The sequence below is a fragment of the Patagioenas fasciata genome, chromosome 15, assembly GCF_037038585.1.
Source record: "Patagioenas fasciata isolate bPatFas1 chromosome 15, bPatFas1.hap1, whole genome shotgun sequence".
Taxonomy (NCBI): Eukaryota; Metazoa; Chordata; class Aves; order Columbiformes; family Columbidae; genus Patagioenas; species Patagioenas fasciata.
In genome coordinates, this window is record NC_092534.1 from 11,842,660 (window position 1) to 11,861,818 (window position 19,159).

Sequence of the window (19,159 nt, forward strand, 5' to 3'; positions counted from 1 at the left end):
TCAAACGAATTCTTGCCACAGTACCTGTGAGTTAGAAATTCAGTGTTTTAATCAGATCTTCCAGGGAAATAACTTTGGTGTCATGTCTGCTGCCTTTGTGCCTGTGGCCAGATCGGTTCATCCCTTCACGATGGCCCTGATAACATCTTCCTAGCTTTAGCTATCATGGGAAAGTTTTTTCAGAATATGTGGGCAGATTGAAAATGGGAGTGGAACTAAATCACAAAGCAAAACCACCCGATCATTAGACGTCTGCTGAGGCTATGGGGATGCCGAGAAGGGCACACAACAGCACCCTTGTTCTGGTGGCTTTGAAAGGAAACAAAGCCTGTGGCCCCAGGCTGGGGACACCGGCAGCCTCGGGTTTCACCTGCCTTTATGCCTGTGGGAGAAAAGCAGCTCAGCCTGGACAAAACCGAAGGAAAATGGTGAGGCAGCAGTGCAAGATCCCAGCTTGGTCCTCGTTCAGCAAAGCTCTGTTTAATCAGGTGCTTATGTCCCACCAAAACCTTGCTGAGGTACCAGACAAGCTCAATGCCTGCAAGCCCATGGGCTGTGGTCCTGCTTTTGTCACCCTCTGTGGTGGTGGAGACTCCACAGATTTCATTTCAGGTTATGCTTTTTTATCTTTTTCCTGGTTTACCTTGCAGTTAATGTGGTAAGAATGAGACCTGTACCTTTGTCAGCACTTTCCAGGTAGTATACAAATTCTCCTATCCATTTGATTAGGATCCCATCACCACCTTCATTATCTTCTGCTTGTTCATTAGCTTGAGATAATTAAAACAACAGAGCAAACCAAAAAAACGACCTTATTCTGCTTACTGTAGACTTCAAACCTATGGAACAAAGTTAGATCCATGGATCATACTGTATAAAAGGTGACCTAAAAAGAAACCCCAAAAACCCCAACCAGACAAAACCCCAAACCCCACCACCCAGTCTGTCAGTTCTCTGGCATGCCATTTGTCATCAACACTGTGTAATTATCATGGACTTTAGTGACACAATAAATATGAGAGCACAGGTGGTATCCATTTTCAGCTGTTTAATTGAAGAAATGAAAGATCCTGTAATACAGAGTCAACACAGAGAATTTGTCAAGCTACACTAAAAATTTCAATAGCCATGGCCTTGAGGTCATAAAATTACTCATCAGGAGTAAAATTTTTTATGATACAGAAGTGAGGAGTATCGATTTTTATAGAAAATAATTTTATGCGCAATATAAATGGACAAAATAGCTCACTCCAGTCTTCCATAGGGCTTGAAAACCCAGTCATGCTGCGTGCAAATCAATACAAATAATATCATAAAACATAAATTTTAGTTCATTTATAAAATACAAACTACAATTTTTTTTTCCCTTTGAGCTAACACACATACACAAAAAAAAGAACTAAGGAATGGTTCCTCCAAAGCTTTCTGAAATGTGCTTCGTCTTGCTGGTGTGTTATGCATGTATAATTGTAGCAGAATAAGCCTGACTTTAGACTCCTGGGCTGGTGCTTCCTTGGCTTCATCAAGCCCAGGGACTTGGGACCCACTAGTGATCCTGCTGAGCGTGTTTATTCAAGAAAATTATTCCAGGACATGCTGTGGATTAGCACTGCAAGGAAATACAGACATTTTGTTAGAACAGCAAGCAAAATATGGAATTAGGTGGTTCAAGTTAACATCCTACCCAGGGAAGCTGGTGTATGTTGGGATGAAGCTGCTGAGGGAGCGAGGGGACAATGATGGTGGGGATGTGGGTAAAGCCTCACAGATCAGAGGGCTCACAAAAACAGAAATAGTTGTTTTGGTTTGGTTTGGTTTTGTATTTTCTTTTTTTTTTTTTTTTTTTCAGCCGTTCCCTGAGCCCCAGGGGCAGGGGCACCCTCACACCTCTCCCCATCACCCCCGTGAGGGAAGGTTGCACGCAGTGCGATGGCATGAAGCCCTTTTCCCGCCCACGGCGCTCGCCGCCATTTTGTCTCCCTGTCCTGAGCACCTCCTGTCAGCGAGCTCCCTGCCCAGCCCGGCTGCTCTGTGTCTCCCCTGAGATCCCTCGGAGGCAGCTGAAGCTGTGTAAGGGCTCCTGCCTGCCCAGCCTCCAGGCTGTCCCTGTCCCCATGGGATGGCCACCATGTGCTGTTTGGGCAGGGAAAGGAATGGGGATGATGATGGATTCATGCAAGAACTGTAGAGCCCAGCCTGGCTTTGAGGGTGCAAGCTCATCTGGTGCCAGAGACCGTTTGGGATGGGTTGGTGACGCCCATGGCTTTATGCTTTTATTTACTGTGATTTTTTTTTAGAAGGAGGTCTGGCGTTGGGTGGTGGTGCAAGTTCCTTCAGGAAGGAGGGGCAAGTCAGGGCTGTAGCATTTTAAACCCTCAATTGCCTCACTAATCTTCTTTTGATACATGTGTTCGCAGCACGGTTTCCTTTAACCTGATTCAGCTGTGGTGTGAGGTATGTCACTCAACAATCTTTAACTTCTTTTGAGGCAAGAATATTAACATGCCTTAGAGGGACAGCTGAGGCAACTTACCTACATAAGTAAACGTGAATTCTTCTATATAATGGGATGGGAATAGGTTTGAAGGCCCCACTGTTCAGTAGTTTTTGCAAGGCAAATTTGGGATATCTTTCTGTGAGAGTTCAGTTTTAAATGCTGTTTGAGACAGATGACTTCATGTTCTCACATAATTACTTACTTTTTTTAAAAAAAAAAAGTAGACTTCTTCCTTTTCTAGTGTGTTGAACAGGTCATTATACTAATGATCAGTGAAACGGCTAATGTTTCTCACACAACGTGCCAGGTAGAAAGACCATGAAAGCCATTCAGGACTTCTGTTGTAAAGTCTGAAAAATGTCAGCAGTTTTCTCATATTCAAGGTTATTAAGATTTGGACAACTTGATGGTTCCTTTTATGGAAAAATAGAGTCTGACAACTATTTATCAATAATGTCTCTGAGGGTACCCATGAAATAATAAGAGGCATTCAGGTGGGTAACAAAGTGGTCATGGCCCGACTCTGGCAGCAATAGACAGGACTCACAGGAATGGGCAGCAATGCTATGTTGGCAGCCTGAAAATAACAGAGTTTTTAAAAAATTATTTTAATAAATTTCAAACTTTGAGAAAGGAATGAACTCACATTTTCAAGTAGTTTAATATTAAGTCAAAAACCTCAATTAAGGTGGTTTGCAACCCAGCACATTGCTTTCTTCCCATGTAAATGGCCTTTTTATATACGGACTGCCTCATTAAATTCAGTTGGATTTCCCAGACAGGAGAAGGAGGGTAAATATTTTTCAGAGGCTGGTGCTCATGGAGTCATTTAGTGCTGAATAAATAAATAAAAATTACAGGCCTTTCTTTGAGAAACATAGGTAGAGTAGCCATAGTCATGTTCATAACTTACATTGCCAAATACAAACAATTAAGAATTGTCTACTTCAGATGGCTTGAAACGGTTTTTATTGAAGACAGATGCTATTTATGTCAAAACACCTGTGTTATAAAAATTACTTGTTATTCTCACTATGAATAGTTTCAAGTGATTTGTTTAGATTTTTTAAAAAAATATAAATTAGTTTTCTCAAGTTACAGATAAAGAATGGCTTATTCTACTTCAACACGGGACTTTGTTGCACTTTCAGATCTGCATCCAAACCTTGCTCGTCCTGTAAGTCTCATAGACATAGTACTTTCGTTCTCAAATGAAATTGTATAGGACTGTATTATGTTACTGCAAAATTATGTAATTGACGTGTATTTAGATACTAATAGCATTAGTCTGATTGTTAAAGTACCTTACCTTCTTTGTGTGTAAACAAGCAAAATGAAAATTGATGCTGCTGTTGTCCATAGTACGTAGATACCACAACTATAGATATTGACTGGACAATTCAATGTCTGAAAGTCTCAGAGGCTCCTTTGTGATGTTTTAAATGGATGCTCAATTAGTAAAGACGTACAGAGTCAGCATTATGCAGCCACAATACATCTGTAACCTACAAGAGTCTTTCACCACAAGCTATGAACGTGGGGCCCAATCCTTCCATCCTGTGTGCTCAGTCCCTCAGAGATGAATAAGAGTCACAAATTATTCAAACAAAACCCTTGATTGAGTGGTATTGTGTTTGAACTGGATAAAAATCTCACCATTACATGTCAGATAGGATTGTTTCTGTTTCTTTAGAACAAAAAGCAGGTTTTGCCATTGTCAGTTTATGAGGAGCTAAGAATTTTGCGTGTGGGAGCACAGGGGAGTAAGATGAACCACAAAGTAAACTTAATGAACAGCAAAGCTTTGTAGTTCGTAGGTTCATATAGATGTTTGAGCATGAAGTTTTTTTGGTGTCCTGATGTGAGTGAGGACCATCATCACTGGAGTAAGAACTGAACAGGACTGTGCTGTAAGACTCAGTATTTTTCTCTTTTTGGTTTCAGATGGTTGAATTAAAAATAGGAGGTTGGGGGGACAGCACAGCTTTTCATTCTTTTCTCCCCAAGGTGATGTTTTAATAAGGGAGGGAAAAGGCTCTGCTCTCCTCTGTTGCAGTACTTCCGCCCTTCACTGTGCAGCCCACCAGCCGTAACGTGTCTTCTGAGTCTTGGGTGCTGCTGGGAGCTGGAGAACAAAACCGAGAAGCAGTGTTTGCACATGGCTGCCCCGCCAGCTGTGCCGTGTGTGGTGTCCCAGCCCGCCAGCTGTGCCATGCGCGATGTTGCAGTCCCGTCTCTCCAGCTGAAAGCAGATGTGCCTCTGCAGAACTGTGTGCCCCATGGAAGTGCTGATGCCTGTGAAGAGAGGGAAAACAACAAGGAATTTTCCTGTTCCCACAGCTTTTTATTTGGGAGAGGCACAATTTTTTTTTTTTTTTTTCCTCTTTTACTTTAAAGAAATGAAAGAGAAATCACAGAAAAGCAGTGACCTAGGAGAGGGAGTTTTATATGCCCTCACAGCAGTATTGTATATTCTTTCCAACTTCTTATAAACTCCTGGTCCTCAGCAAAGCTAATTTAATCTGCCATTCACAGTTACTCCCAAATACAGTGATCCACTAATTCAGCTAAAAGTTTTAATTTTACAAATAAAACTAATCTTGAGTATTGCAATTAGCAACATATAGTAAAGAAAGTATTTTTATAAAAAAGTAATTCACTGTCTTATGGTAGAACAATAAGTATGTGTGTGGAACTTGAAAACCACTGAACATGCATCGTTCAACATCATATATTTTTTTTACTTTGCAGCTTATTTTTTAAAAGTGAAGTAGATTCAAGGCTAAGAAACTTGCAATAAGTTCATGCTGTAGTCTCAGGTTTTGGTTGAGCAGCACTAAGCAAGAATAGGCAGTATTGCGCGCTTCCTTTGGTGAAACCAGTGCTTGTGGAGTTGCACAATAAGCTGATCAAGGAAATGATCTCTGGAAGTTTTTCTACCCTCTTTCTCCCCAATCCACACCCCGCCCCCCCCAATTAGTTTCCAGCCAAATCACTTCCTCTGCTGGGTCGCTGTACAGGCTAAGTGCTGATACAAGAGGTGAATATGGGGAGGGCTCTTTTGGAAACTGCACATTTACAGCAGATTAATTCATGTGAAGAGTCATCCTAAATGCCAGTTCTTCTGTCTGGTGGTGGGAGACAGGCTGTGTTGCACTCTGATACAATTGAAATGTTTGGCTTTAGGAAACTAATCCGAAAAATATATTAAAAAAATCCTAATCTAAATTACTACATGTGGAGAGGTAGAACGCATTCTGCTAGACTGGAAGAACTAGGATATTCCACACACATCCTCTTATTGAGTTCATTTCCATCGCTATAGGATAAGACAGTTACCTTGCTCCATCTAGTGATTCACATTAAATTGGGAACAGGAGAGAAAGTCGGGCACTAGTGCAAGTGCGTTCCTGTGTGAAGTGGCACGTTCCATGTTTGGAAAGGACCATTGCGATATCCGTCTCTCCTTCCAGTCCTTTTTACACCACCAACTTTCATTGCTTATCTCTTAAATTCCTAAACTAGCACTGCAATCCCTGTTCTCTCACACCAAGGAGGAGCTTTTCTTAAAAAATAAACACCACCACTACATAGCTATATATTATTAACATACATATTTTGTACGTATAACTTTTGTTCTAGTAGTTCTGTTTGATAATTGAGACTGGCATGCTTTTGCATAATAACAGTTTAGCAAAGCAGGAAAAGATTGATTTTGTTTTGAATCATCAAAAAGTTCGCTGCCTAAGCTGTCACTGTAGTTGGCTGAGAGACAGCAGAAAGAGGCAGGTGTAGAAATGAATGTTGCTTAGATGAGGACAGGATAAATGACCCTCCCTGTGCACGTATGGGTGTGCATCTCGGTGCTGACAGCAGAGGAAACCTTGGACGCCTAACTGTAAAATAAATCCTGTCCAGACTTTTCATAGTGCATTTAAGGAGATCTGAGACCTGTGCAGAGAGCGTGAAATGACAATATTGCTGCCTACCTGAGGAGAGATTGCTGTACAACAGCCAAAATTGGGAATGTTTGGGGTGAACTTTTGTCCCCCCCATTGTCTTCACAAACAGAAACAGATGTATTTCTTTGAATATTTTTATTAGTCACTCTTTTCTTAAAGTAAAATTGTGTGTTTATGTTTTAGTCCTTAGTTCATATGGTACTGTGGAATAAATAGATTAAAATGATTACCAGTCAGAAATATGTTTATTATCATCAGTAGAGTACAAGTCCGTGAAATCTAATTCATCATATACATCTGTGTTTAATACTTGTATTCTATAATCTTTTTATTTTTTAGAGTGTAATCGGTGTGGTTATTGGGAAAACAGATGTCAGAAGCTTTCCAGACAGAAAAAGTACAGTCGTTTTTAACTGTGTTTACTTCGTTTTCTTATATGGTATAATTTGGCATATATGACTGAAATCGATATTTAAATGACTGAAATCGATATTTAAATGACAAACAGACTTTGTAGTGTAAAATGTATAGAATAAAAGTGCATAAAAATAATTGTGTGTGCTTGACAACCAAGATGAAAGAGCAGCATTAGTTTTGCTACACCTTAACAGTTACAGTTTTTTGGGAAAAGCTCCATGATGGAGTTTCAGAGTCTGAAGGAGATGGTACCAGTATGAACCCACTATTACATAAATACTGCTAGAATTGATCTGGTACCTTCATATTCATTCTCTCCCAAAACAGAAATGTTAAGGAGATGTCTTGAGTGAAACAAGTGATTTCTGGTCTGAGTAGCACCTGCTTCATCTTATCATATACTCCTAAAGAAAAAAATGGGAATAATACATTGTAATAGAGCATCAGTTGGAAATTGAAGTAATATATCTACAGCTTAGGAATGAGGTGGATGCCATTTGAAAGAGTCTCCACTCCGCGGTTCTGTTGTTGTTGTCATCACGCCGAGCTGCTCTAGCTGCTCCTTTTTAGAAGGAATTCATCGTAGTCACCAGAAAAAATTCTACATAGTCTGAAAATGTGGTGTTTGCATTTGTGCCTCCATAGAACTACAGTCACATTATACCCACTACGCGCAGATCACTGTGCAGTTTTCATTGGCAGCTTAAAAATCATGTCTTGCATAAGGCTGTATGATCCATGGAAAGCTTTGTTAATTAGCTGAAAGAGAAAAGGGAGTGCAGTGTTTCCGAGACTGATATCCTCTTGATCGTGAACTTTCCATAGAGCCAGAAACACTTTGTTTTATTCGGTTAAACCCCTTGGTACTATCTGGACAGTGATACTGCCTGTGACCTGCAGCCTTGGATGTCACTGCCATGGTCTTGTGCATGGGCACAACCACCTAAAACCAGCCTACCCACTCCAAAATTTGGGCTAGTACATACTCTCATAGAGTTGCTTCATGTGTTATCCCTTTTTCTGTGTTCGTCCATGTCCTGAATCGTCCGGTTCTTAAATTTCTCTCGCATGCGATCTGTAGGTTCAGTGATGTGTGGGTGGGTGGACGGTGCGGGTCCCTCCTCAACACAACGTGATTCCTGAGCAATCTGCTGACCTCTAGTGGCACCCACCAGATCGCGGGGAGTAAATTCATGACAAAAATCCAGGAAAGCCACGAAATCGTAGTTTTTATACATATATTCTAAATTGATATCAAGCTGTGCTAATGAATTACAATAGTGCTGTTTATTTCTGCAGACATTGGGTCTGAAAGATACACCTTCAGCTTTACTATTCGTGATTCACCGACTTATTTTATAAACGTAAATTCTTGGGGCAGAGAAGAATATATTAGATCACTTTCAGAAAGCTTTAGAGTTGGTGATTGTGGTAAGTTGGAGTTTATTCTTAACATATTTCTGTTTGAATATAGGTTTTTGGTTTTGTTTTTTTCCAGTAAATCACTGTTATGTGTTTGCGGTTTTGCTATATTTGTCTCTGGGGACTCAGAAAACAGTCTAATTGGAAACAAATTGTTCAGTTATGCTAAGTATAAAGAGGAAAGGAATAAGATTTCGATGATTTTAATTCAAAACCAGTAAATATGTCAACAAAAGACCAGATACAAATTCACTAAATGTAGCCATCCAGATCTTATGTATAGCTAATCAATCTAAACTCCTATATTCATTTCTTATAAATTATGAAAAATAAACCCTGTGAAGTATTATAGTTTGGTGTTTGTCTTCGTTTAGTTGTATACGACTACGATTGTTCATAAGAGCAAAACAAAAATCTTGTATTCATTTAGGGTCTGTGCTTTGATCGTGTTCGGTTGATAGACTTCGCTGCCCATGGTTGCTATAGCAGAGTGTTTGAATAAAACTTGTAAATATGAGGAGTACACAACAGGAACTCGGTGTCATTTTGTTTCCATTCAGTGTCTTGAGGACTCCTGAGGCTATTTGGCTATAATGTGAGCGGTCTGGACAGATATGTGTTTTAATATGAAAATGTTTGTTTTCCATATCAGCCTTGGAAACAACCATTTTAAAAAGGCACCTCTCTTTGTATGCACCTAGATTCAGTTTTCTAACATTACTTATCAATGTTTTATTTTAGTTACAATCGAAAATCCTTTAGTTCAGTCAAAGGAAGTGGAAAGAGAAGAAAAATTCAACCCTGTAACTCCCAGGTAAATCTAAAGTGTAGACTGGTAGTTCTTTCCAGAAAGATCCAAGTTAATACTTTAGTTGTCAGCTGGTTGCACCACAATGCAACCAGGGGAAGGATTTGGGGTCAGTCTTCTGCTGTAGCGCACCTTCCTCCTTCAAACAAGGAGGAATTGTAATATCTTTCTCAGTATATAACCTTAGGAGTTTCATCATAAAGTAATAATGCTCTTTGTAAATAGAGTATTTTTCATTCTTTGAGTAAAGTCTAGTAAAATTATTTGAAACAGATTTGATTTTCCTGAAGTGTTTTATCAGACACACCCTTTTTATAGATAGTATATCCTTAGCAAAATCCATTCACATTACATGTTTATCTGGAAGGTGTTTTACTACACTGTAAGGCTATTTGTTACTTATTTGATAAGGCATTGTCATTCCTTTTGTATGGTGCAATGTATATATATTGTCTTTCAGTGTATTCTCTAAAATCAGAACAGTTTGAACTGGTATATGAAACTAGCTAACATTGCAAGTCGTAATTTAGATATGTTTTAACTTATCTTAGCTATCTAAGACGTAGATGTTAGATAAATACACCGGTTCTTTAATTAGGGTTTCTTTCCTATTTCGTCATATTCTAATATTTTTAATTATATGGCAGTCATAAGAATATTGCATATATTCATATTAAATTGGCAAGTTTTATATTCTTGCGTACTGACTATCTCTAAGCTTTGTAGCAAAAAAATAATTGTAGAACAAATAAATTCCATTTTTTCCTTATTTTTAAGGAAAACAATAAAAGAATAGATCAGCAGTTATTTTCTCATGTGAATTGAATGAAAATTTTACATTGATATACTGATGAGTGACATGTTGATGTGATTTGTTTTGTGCATATTACCTAGTTGCTACAAATTATTGCTCAGTGAAAATCATTCAGTGGTCAAAACATCTTCATGTTATGAAATGGACACCAAACTCCTTTCTCTGTTGCATCTGCCTGTCAAGGACCCTCAGGACTATTATTCGCTGGGTGATATTGTTGCAAATGGACAAAGTCTCGATGGAAGAATCCTTAACGTGCTTGCGGCTGTGATGTCAGTAAGTTAAGGGGCCACAACAGAGTGGTGTTTTTCCACTGTACCTACCATCAGTGACTCCAACGACTTAAGTGTGAATATCGATTTTGGGAAACACAGTGGGCAGGAATCGCTGGTTTTATTTGTTTAGGTTGGCAGTCACTTCAGCTGACTTACAAAAATCAAATAACCATACTAGTTACTGGAGATTCTCATCAAAAATATCGGGTGGAAATTAGGGGAGCGGAAATGTCCTACAGCAGTTGTCATTTTGAAATCATACATGTGCAAGCAGACGAAAGCTTGAAAATAAGTAAACTGCAGATTTTTCAGATTTTTATAAAACCAAATGTGTCCCTTGAAGTAAAATTACTGTTGTTAAACTTTTAGTGGTGTACATGGGTTTTTTGGAGGTCTACAGGTTGTGGGGTTTTTTTCCCCTTAAACTCTTTTATTTTCTAGGTTATTACTTCTATTCTCCTGAACACTTAGCAGAGTTAAAGTGATTGCTTCTCTTTCTTCTTAAAGGTTGGGGAGCCAAAGTATTTTGTGACTTCAGACAAAAGAAAAGGTCAGAGGTGTGAAGTAAAGCTGTATGACGAAACAGAGATGTCTTTTCCAATAGTATGGTAAATGTTTTCTAATTCACTAAAATATACACGTTAATACAAGAGTAGGTAAATAAATTAACAATAACACATACTGTTATACCACTGTCTTTTAAAGTGTCCTGTTATTTTGGTGGCAGAGTGATGGGGCAGCAATGTACATTGAACAGAGGCTTAAAGAAGAGATTCATTGGAGTGACCTTGTGTATTGTCTAGTTTTATGACTTGCTGACAGACTGTTAGCTCATGAATGGCAAAATGAAGCTTAGTTCCAACTAGTTACATTTTTCTAATGTGGAAATTTGAATTAATTCAGGAAATGGCATTTAAAAACAGTTGCAAAGGCAGTACGTTGGTTCCACAAACTATCTGGAAAAAAGAGGAGCATGCTTCATTTTTAAAGCCAAGCAGAATTATCAAATGGAATGGAAATCGGTTGAAACGGTTTTTAAATGTTTAAAACAGCACAGAAACATTTTAATGCTACTTTGACCCCACTTTCAAACTGTATCCCATTTACAAACATGACTAAGCCTATACTACTTATGCATGCAGATAGTGATTTGCTTACACAGGAACCTTTGCATTTTGCCCATAGTTTGTTTGATAAACTCGTGGTTTATCTACGTGCAAGAGTCTGTGGGTATTCGCTTGGCCTGGCTTTGCTGGTTTTGGTTGAAATGACTTTTGCTCCCTAGATAGAAAGCAAGATAGAGCATTGAGCTCCCTGCCTGAGTTAGGAACTGTATCTTCAATCAGTGTAATATTTAATGCAATTAACGGATACACATGAACACTAAGAAACATCTGTGGTGTGAAATTTTCCAGCCCCTGAGCTGTCACCCTTGTTAATTTGCAGCAGCACCTCCAACAGTTGTGTTTACACAGAGCTGTCCGGATGCTTCAGGAGTCGGCAGGAGCAGGGACTACATGGAGTTCCTGTGGGCACCCTAAAAATTGGGCATTTTGCACTTTCACGGAGCCACGGGCAAAAATTTGGGAAATCCTTGAGCAACAGCACTGCAGTGAAGATATTTCAGAAGTGAAGAGGTGGCTGAGTAATGCCAGATTAAATGCCAATATCTTATATCTTTTTCCAAAGATTAAGAAAAAAAACCAACAAACCACCAGAATAGAACTGTGACTTGGCAGTATTCTTGCCACCTAAGATTACGAGGAACTGAATGAGATCTTATCGAGGGACCTAAGCATCAAATTATCATTTTTGAGGGATGCCGCTGCCCTCACTCTGGTCTTGTCATCTGCAGTTACAAGGATTCTGGTGTTGGAAAATGGTTGAACATCTGGCCCAGGGATGTGAACAATCAACTTGTTTCCACAGAACAGGCTCTGCTGATAAGCAGTTATTGTAACCGTGACTTGCTTTAGTTAGAAATCACTTTTGTCGAAGCTCTGAAATACATACATTTCCCAGGTATATACTACATTGAATAATTTTGAACAATCTAACAGCTCCTTATTTTTTCCTGTTTGGCATGGGATAAAACAGGAATGTATTAGATTGTACAGAAAGCATCTTGGCTGGCTGCAAACTAGATGCCTGTGGATATACAGGGCATTTTATTTGCATGTGTATGTAACAAAGGAGTTGTGTCCCCTTTGACCAATTTAATGACAACTATATTATTTAGTAGTTTAGTACTAAACAGTTTGTGTGCTGTTTCAAAAATGTTTTGATACATGAACTTCTTTTCATTTAGTTGGGATAATGAATCTATCCAGCTTGCACAGAGTTGGATCCCACGAGAAACAGGTATAATAGCCTGTTTTTTATGTTTTTTACCATAGTGCTTAAGGTCATACTTATTCTACAGTAACAAGTGTGCTTTTTTTGTGCACAGTAATATTTGCATCAGATGTGAGAATAAATTTTGACAAATTTAGGAACTGTATGACTGCAACTGTGATATCGAAAACCATCATTACAACTAATCCAGGTAAGAGCTGATGAAGTATTGCTTTGGCATTAGTAACCATTATGAACCAGAATGCACGAAAGAATCCACTGGAGGTCTGATTTCTTCTGCCCACTTGCCTCAGAAAGCTTCCTGCCTCTTGTCTGTTAAGTAGTGACCAATGCTTTTGGCTTCCATCCTTTTCTCTCTTTTTTAAAATTTTATTTTATTATTTTAAATTTTATCCAAGTGACCTTCATATATTCCATGTAGGACTGACAGTTAAAAGTGGAAAAAAGAGAAAAGCATAGCATCTCCTGGCTAATTCCAAGAGACAATGTGTTGGTGCCACCAGAATAAAAAGTTGTAAAATATAATTATGCTGTTATTTTTACATGCTTCATCTATTAATAACTTAAAAATATATGTTTTCAAGAAACAGCAGAAGCAAATGCTCTCTTCAGCTTCATAAAAGACAGTGTGCAGTCAGGAGCTTTGCTTGATAAAATGGAGGAGCAGTCAAAAGAACCCATTAACCGTAAGCATGGACCCAAACCCTTTGGTTTTATTTAATGGATGCTGTAGTAATTTTCAGTCTGGACTGCTCTTGCTGGGGCTGTCCCTTAGAACGTCACTTATTGACCTTCAGGGGTGATGACTCTGCCAACTTGCAGCTTGTCTGGCATGTTCTGTCTTCAATAAGTACAAAAAATGGAAAGTTTTGTCAAAAACTCATTTTGGGGGATACCAAGATTAACTATTAGAGAATTTCCTCATTTGACTTCCCTTTTGTTTTATTTTTTTGGCCCCAAACGACAAGCCTGCTTCAGAAGGAAGGTGTGGGGGGCTTTCCTGGTGCTTTAGATCAAATCCTCTCAGTTTTATATTACATTAAGATCCTCTTTTGTTGTTGCTCTCCTGTGTTGTTTCTTTCTTGGACACACTTAACATGTCTTTTGAACTTCTAGTGGAGACTGTAGTTGATGTTTATACTGTGGAACAGCTGAAAGAAAAAGCTTTACAGAGTGATGGGAAACTTGATCCAATCTATGGAATTATTTATGGCTACATTTCTACACTGGACATTGACGACAATGCATCTAAAATTATTCGCAACAGATGGTAAGCAACTGCTTGTTTAAAATTTGTATTTAAAAGTGCTTATCCTTCTTCCCCTCACCCAAATTAGACAGAACAATATTTTAGTCCAGTTCTGGACAAGAAATAGAACTCCTCTGGAAGACGGCATGTGAAGTTTTTGTCACGTAGACTTCCAGAAGGAGCAAGAGGGAGGCAGTGGCTTTGTGAAGGACTTGCTCTTTCTCGTGCTAGAGGAGCCAAGATGAAAAAGGGCATTTTGTTTCCAACAGACTTAAGAGTTTAGAAGATTAAGTTTTTAAAGAGGGGAACGTATCTTGGGAAATCTCAGTCTAGAAAACAATTTCAAACAAGAAGGAATTGCGCATATGCATTCATTATTTTCTTACGTTTCAGTTCAATATGCCGTTTTCTGGTGAACGAAGTGTCAAACACGTGCACCTTCTGCAGTGACATCTCTCCGGGTTCCAAGTCAACTTTTGCAAGCTTTGACATACTGGTTGATGTGACAGATCACACGGGCACCCTTTATTCCTGCTACCTGTCTGACTGTGTAGCTGAGGAAACATTAGGCTGCACAGTAAGTAGAAATTAATTAGGTTGTTCTTATTTGATCTGAGCTGTGAAGCCTGATGAAAATTACAAATAGATGTAAATGTTCTTTGTGTGTGTGTGCACCAGTTAAAAAAATTGCATGTGGATATGGATACACACACACTTGGTTTTTCAACAAGTCAAAAGTTAGAAGTCAGCAGCTGCTAAGAAACCTGTTAAATGTAAGAGTGAATGCCCTATTCAGAATACCACTTCATTTTAATTAATTTACACTTTTCTGAGAGCATGGTTGGAATTTCCTAATTTTGATTCTCAAACACCCTGCAATTTAGTCTGATTAACCTGATTGTCTTGGTACATATATTACACCAAATACTATGTTAAAAGAGGGAAAATACAGCTTAGAAATTTACAAAAAATGCATAAGATGCTCTTTTCATTGTCATTTTGCTGTGGAAATGCTGTTGTAACTATATGCTGAAGAAGTGCTCTGTTCTGTCATGTTATTTCCAGGTCCACGAGTTCCTCATGCTAACAGAAGACAAGAAAACTGCGTTGAAATGGCAACTTCTTTTGGAACAAAGCAAGATTTATTTTAAAGTTAGTATTAATGTTAATTTAAAACAGTGGCTGTTACCCATTTGGTAGTGTATTTAGTATTGGAAAACTCCATGTCAGTTCTGCTGAAATTTTTAAAATAAAGAATACTTTTCATACATATTCTGAATATCCCAATAAATAGACTTTGTCATAATTTCAACATTAGCAGATGTACCTGCAGGCTTCTTTCAGGCAAACCGTGAAAAACACAATCTGCTCTTAGCCAATACTGGTTAAGGAGCTGATATTTCAGAAGTACATACACATGATTTAATCACTGACTTCTATGGCTGTAGGTTTATAATTAATAAAGTTAACACTATCTGCTTGCAAGAATAAGGCCCAGCCAAAATACGTAACAGGCTTTATGGTATATGCGGTTACCTAAAGTGTATTTCTTAGTTACCTGTATTTTTGGCAATAATGTAATTAGGTATGTCTAAAATCTGCAGTTCTCCTTGAAGCAACAATATTAGATTCACACACCTGGAACAACTGTTAAAAGATCTGCTACTATTTGCAGTATTATTTACTTTTTTTGCTTGCATGCTGTATACTGGACTGGATTCCTTTGTCACAGAACTGCCTGGTCTAAACTGACTCACTTTCTAAAACTTGCCCTTCTTAGCAAAACTGTTCTTACTCTCCCAGCTCCCTCACCCTCTGCCTCTATTTCCAGGACAAAATTAAAGGGTTTCAGTTCAGTAGTGCCAGTTATGTAGCATAAAATGTATGTACTCATGTAAAATAATGTAAAATATCTATAACCAAATCTGTCAAGTAAACGTGCTGTGTGATAACAGAAAAGAATGTATTTCAAAGTGCTATACAGTAGTAAAATCAAGACCTTTAATTATTTTTGCAGGTTACTTTGTCACCCAGCTGGAGAAGTGGACTCAAAGTGAATGTTCTCTCCTGCAAACCGGCAGACCCTGTAGAGGCCAGTCAGAGCTTGCTGGGAAAAGGGACTGGAAATAAGAGATTATACCATATGGCTTGAGAACAGCCAGGAAAAAGACCATTTCCTCACAGTATTATTGGAGGTAGAATGATGTTCTCACTGTATTTTGCTGAGCATGTTCTGATGATAAAGAAGGAATATGCATTACTAACCCCTGTAAGTGGGCTGATGTTGATCTTTTTCAGGTGATTGTATTTTAAAAAGTGTAATGAGGCCTCAACCTAAGAAAAGTTAGTTCTGCCCCCAGTACAAGGGGGATGGAAGCGTTCTTTGCCCAGTTGAGAATATATTTTAAATCAGAAATAACAAATAGTACATGACAGATCTGTTGAGCTTCTGTGTTTTTTACTGCCTTGCTACTTCAATTCTACTTCTGTTTTAGTTTAAAAAAATAAAGACCCACTTTGAAACACTGTCTGGGCTTGTGCTGCATTTTGGTGTGCCCAAACACGGAACTTCTGGCAACTGCAGAGAAACTGCTTGGCAATAGCTGCTGTTTGCAGGGCTGCTTCTCTGTAGGGCAGACCAAGTCTTATTAGAACAGAGTAATCAATTAGCAGGGACCTCTGACAACCAATCAATCAAGCTACGACTATAAGCGGCAGAGAGGGACAGACCCAAGATAGCTGTTAGCTGAACATAAAGAATCCAGGTATGTTCTCCATGTATTTTTCTCTGGTTTTAACCTATTTCTGTCCTTTGCTTCCCCTGCAGCTGCATTTGCTGCATTCCACAGTTGTCACCTCCTGCGCACATTGGGAGTTGGGCTGTTTCAAGTGGTGGGAAGATGTTTGTCTCTGTTGGCCTCAGTTCCTTTGGCTCCCTTTAGACGAAATCTGAATTTTGTCCACACGATTTAGAACTCATCATACAAAAAAATTTTAAATTTCCTTTGGCTTAAGTCAAAACACAGTGAACTGGAATGTTTGCAGGATTAGTACCAGGGCAAGTGGCGTACGGGTACATGGTGCCATGCTACAGGTACACACAGCTGGAGAGGCTGACAGGAAAATGTCTATTTTCCTTCTGCAACAAGTTCTACTTTCTTTTTAGCATGTGATTTGTAGTACCCTGGACCATGCTGCCCTTTCACTGAGGTGCTTGTCTTTGGGTTACAGCAATTTTCTCTGCAAATGCACTTTTAAAAACCAAGTGGTTGTCAAGATCTGGCTCTAATAAACTGAAGCATTTAACTTTGGTGCTTGCATGTGTGTTAAAAAAAAACAACAAACCATCTGGGTTTGTTAGAAATCAGACAGTTCTGTGCAACCTTTGAAAATTCTAAGTTTTGATGTTTGTGTGGGGAGCGTTTTTCTAATTAGATTTTACAACTTTGTCACTCCATCAAATTGAAAGAGAACTCGCTGTCATGCAAACTGGTAGAGAGCGCTCGATCAGTTGGAATTTGGAAACAGGAAAAGTTGCACAGCATGAATTTTTAACAGCTGGAAATATTTAAAAACTCCAACTGTTGCACTGCATTGTGTAAGTCATGGTAATTGCTGCAGTTAGATTTTTATTAAAAATATATTAAATCAATAAGAGTAAAGACAAGTTTACTGGTGATCTTTACCAATAAGCTTCTTTATTCTAGATATTTTGTATTATTTTACTTTTAGAAGCACATTTAAAGCTCAGTTTAGGGGAAAAAAATCTGCCAGGCATCTGGCACACTTCCTGCTGCATTACGCCTCTTGGAGTGGGAGGGAAAGCAATCCTCATTTAATTTGTGCATTTGAAAAATGCACGGAGGAATCGTGAAACTAATCTAAAAAGCAAACAACTTTTCATTGTAGGATACCCCAAGGAGAGACATTCTTTCTGAAGCGGTAATTCTGGATTTATTGTTAGACATACATCTTTGATTTTACATGGCATGGGTGAGCTTTAGCTCCTACATCACCATTTTAATGTTTTTTTTTTGTTTGTTTGGTTTTTTTTTAAGGCAATACACTGGCAAATCTCAAAGTCCCAGCAGAACAGCAGAGCACACGGTGCCAGCCAGCCCTGCTCCCCCCGAGCCGCCCTGCGCACCAGCTCCAACAGTTCTCAGGTACAGTTTGGGTATCAACCACCCCCCAGCTGCGTTGGACTCCAGGTTCACAGCTTCAGAGGAGGCTGGAGCCTCCATGGAAACAGGGCTGTTTCAGTCAAATGCGTTTTGACCTCATGGGTTACATGTCATTGACGCGTGACAGCCCATTAGACGCTTGGGCCATGTAAATATGTAACAACCAGGACAGCTTGTGTGTCTCTTTGATGACCAGATGTTCCTCTTAACCTCATCTAGGTGTTCCTGCTCCAGGGATTGGACTAGATGATCTTTCGAGGTCACTTCCAATCCCTAACATTCTGTGATTTTGTGATTCTGTGCGATTCTTCCTATGCAGATAGTCCCAGCCCAGTTCCCGGTTAGGATCTACGTATCTGCTGCGCCACTTTAAACCGCATGGAGAGGATGTCACTTATCCCAGCCTCTATCTCATCGTTGGCCTCCACAGACCCAACTCCTTCAGGAGACCCTGTCAGAATCAAGTCTCCTTCTTCCAGGGTGACTATTTCGCTGATGTAGCTGATCAGATAAGGGATGGAGAAGATCATCGAGGAGGTCTCCCCTTCCTGCCTCAGCTTTCCATTCACCTTGAGCCAGATCTTCAGCTTGTGAGGGTCTGGGATCTTCTCCTTGGGCACAAAGTCACTGACCGGGCACGATGAACTGAAACCCTTGGCCAAGGTCCAGGGCAGACCCTTCTTTTTGCACTCCTCCTGCGTGTCCCTGGCCGTCATGTCCAAGCAGAGGGCATAGCCCGCCACGTGCTCCATGGCGGCCTCCTGGGACACGGCCTGGGCTCTCTTCCCGATCACCACTCCCAGCTCCACTTCGTGGTGCAGGTTGCTGCAGTAGTAGGGCCGCAGGATGGGCGAACCTTCGCGCACATAGGCCGAGGAAGGCTTGAGGAAGAAGAGGGGCTCCCGGGGCAGCGCGCTCCCCATCTCCTGGGCGTGCTTGGCGTAGTTTCGCCCCACGCAGATGATGTTCCTACCCCACTCCCAGAAGCGGGACAGCGGCTTGGAGGCCATGGCCGTGCCGCGTACCGTTCCCTGGGAACCGCGGGTGCCCTTGGCGCGTCCTTGTCGGGCCTGGAGCTGCCGCCGCTCCTGTGCCCCGCTCTCCTTCCTGCTCTCTGCCCGGGCAGCCGCCTGCCCCCCGCCTCCTTACCCGCCTTAGCAAATCCCCGGCCCTGCC

General features: G+C 40.0%; 2 protein-coding genes across 3 annotated transcripts; one reads left to right on the top strand and one right to left on the bottom strand.

Moving 5' to 3' along the window:
- The first annotated feature begins 2,249 nt into the window (after positions 1 to 2,249).
- MEIOB (meiosis specific with OB-fold) lies at positions 2,250 to 16,307 on the top strand. Of its 2 annotated transcripts, none has more exons than XM_065850855.2 (14): positions 2,250 to 2,454; positions 3,593 to 3,674; positions 6,799 to 6,856; positions 8,176 to 8,307; positions 9,040 to 9,112; positions 10,001 to 10,196; positions 10,703 to 10,803; positions 12,504 to 12,556; positions 12,645 to 12,740; positions 13,135 to 13,236; positions 13,667 to 13,820; positions 14,193 to 14,376; positions 14,865 to 14,951; positions 15,817 to 16,307. In XM_065850855.2, exons 2-14 carry the CDS (start codon positions 3,606 to 3,608, stop codon positions 15,949 to 15,951), a joined length of 1,440 nt encoding a protein of 479 aa, XP_065706927.2. In that variant the 5' UTR covers positions 2,250 to 2,454; positions 3,593 to 3,605; the 3' UTR covers positions 15,952 to 16,307. The 2 variants fall into 2 exon arrangements, with proteins under 2 accessions (XP_065706927.2, XP_071671077.1); XM_071814976.1 differs by having other exon boundaries at positions 2,427 to 2,454; positions 3,583 to 3,674.
- Positions 16,308 to 17,727: 1,420 nt separating this feature from the next.
- Positions 17,728 to 19,145, bottom strand: FAHD1 (fumarylacetoacetate hydrolase domain containing 1). Its single transcript, XM_065850506.2, has one exon. It carries the CDS (start codon positions 18,991 to 18,993, stop codon positions 18,325 to 18,327), a length of 669 nt encoding a protein of 222 aa, XP_065706578.2. The 5' UTR covers positions 18,994 to 19,145; the 3' UTR covers positions 17,728 to 18,324.
- Positions 19,146 to 19,159: the final 14 nt, after the last annotated feature.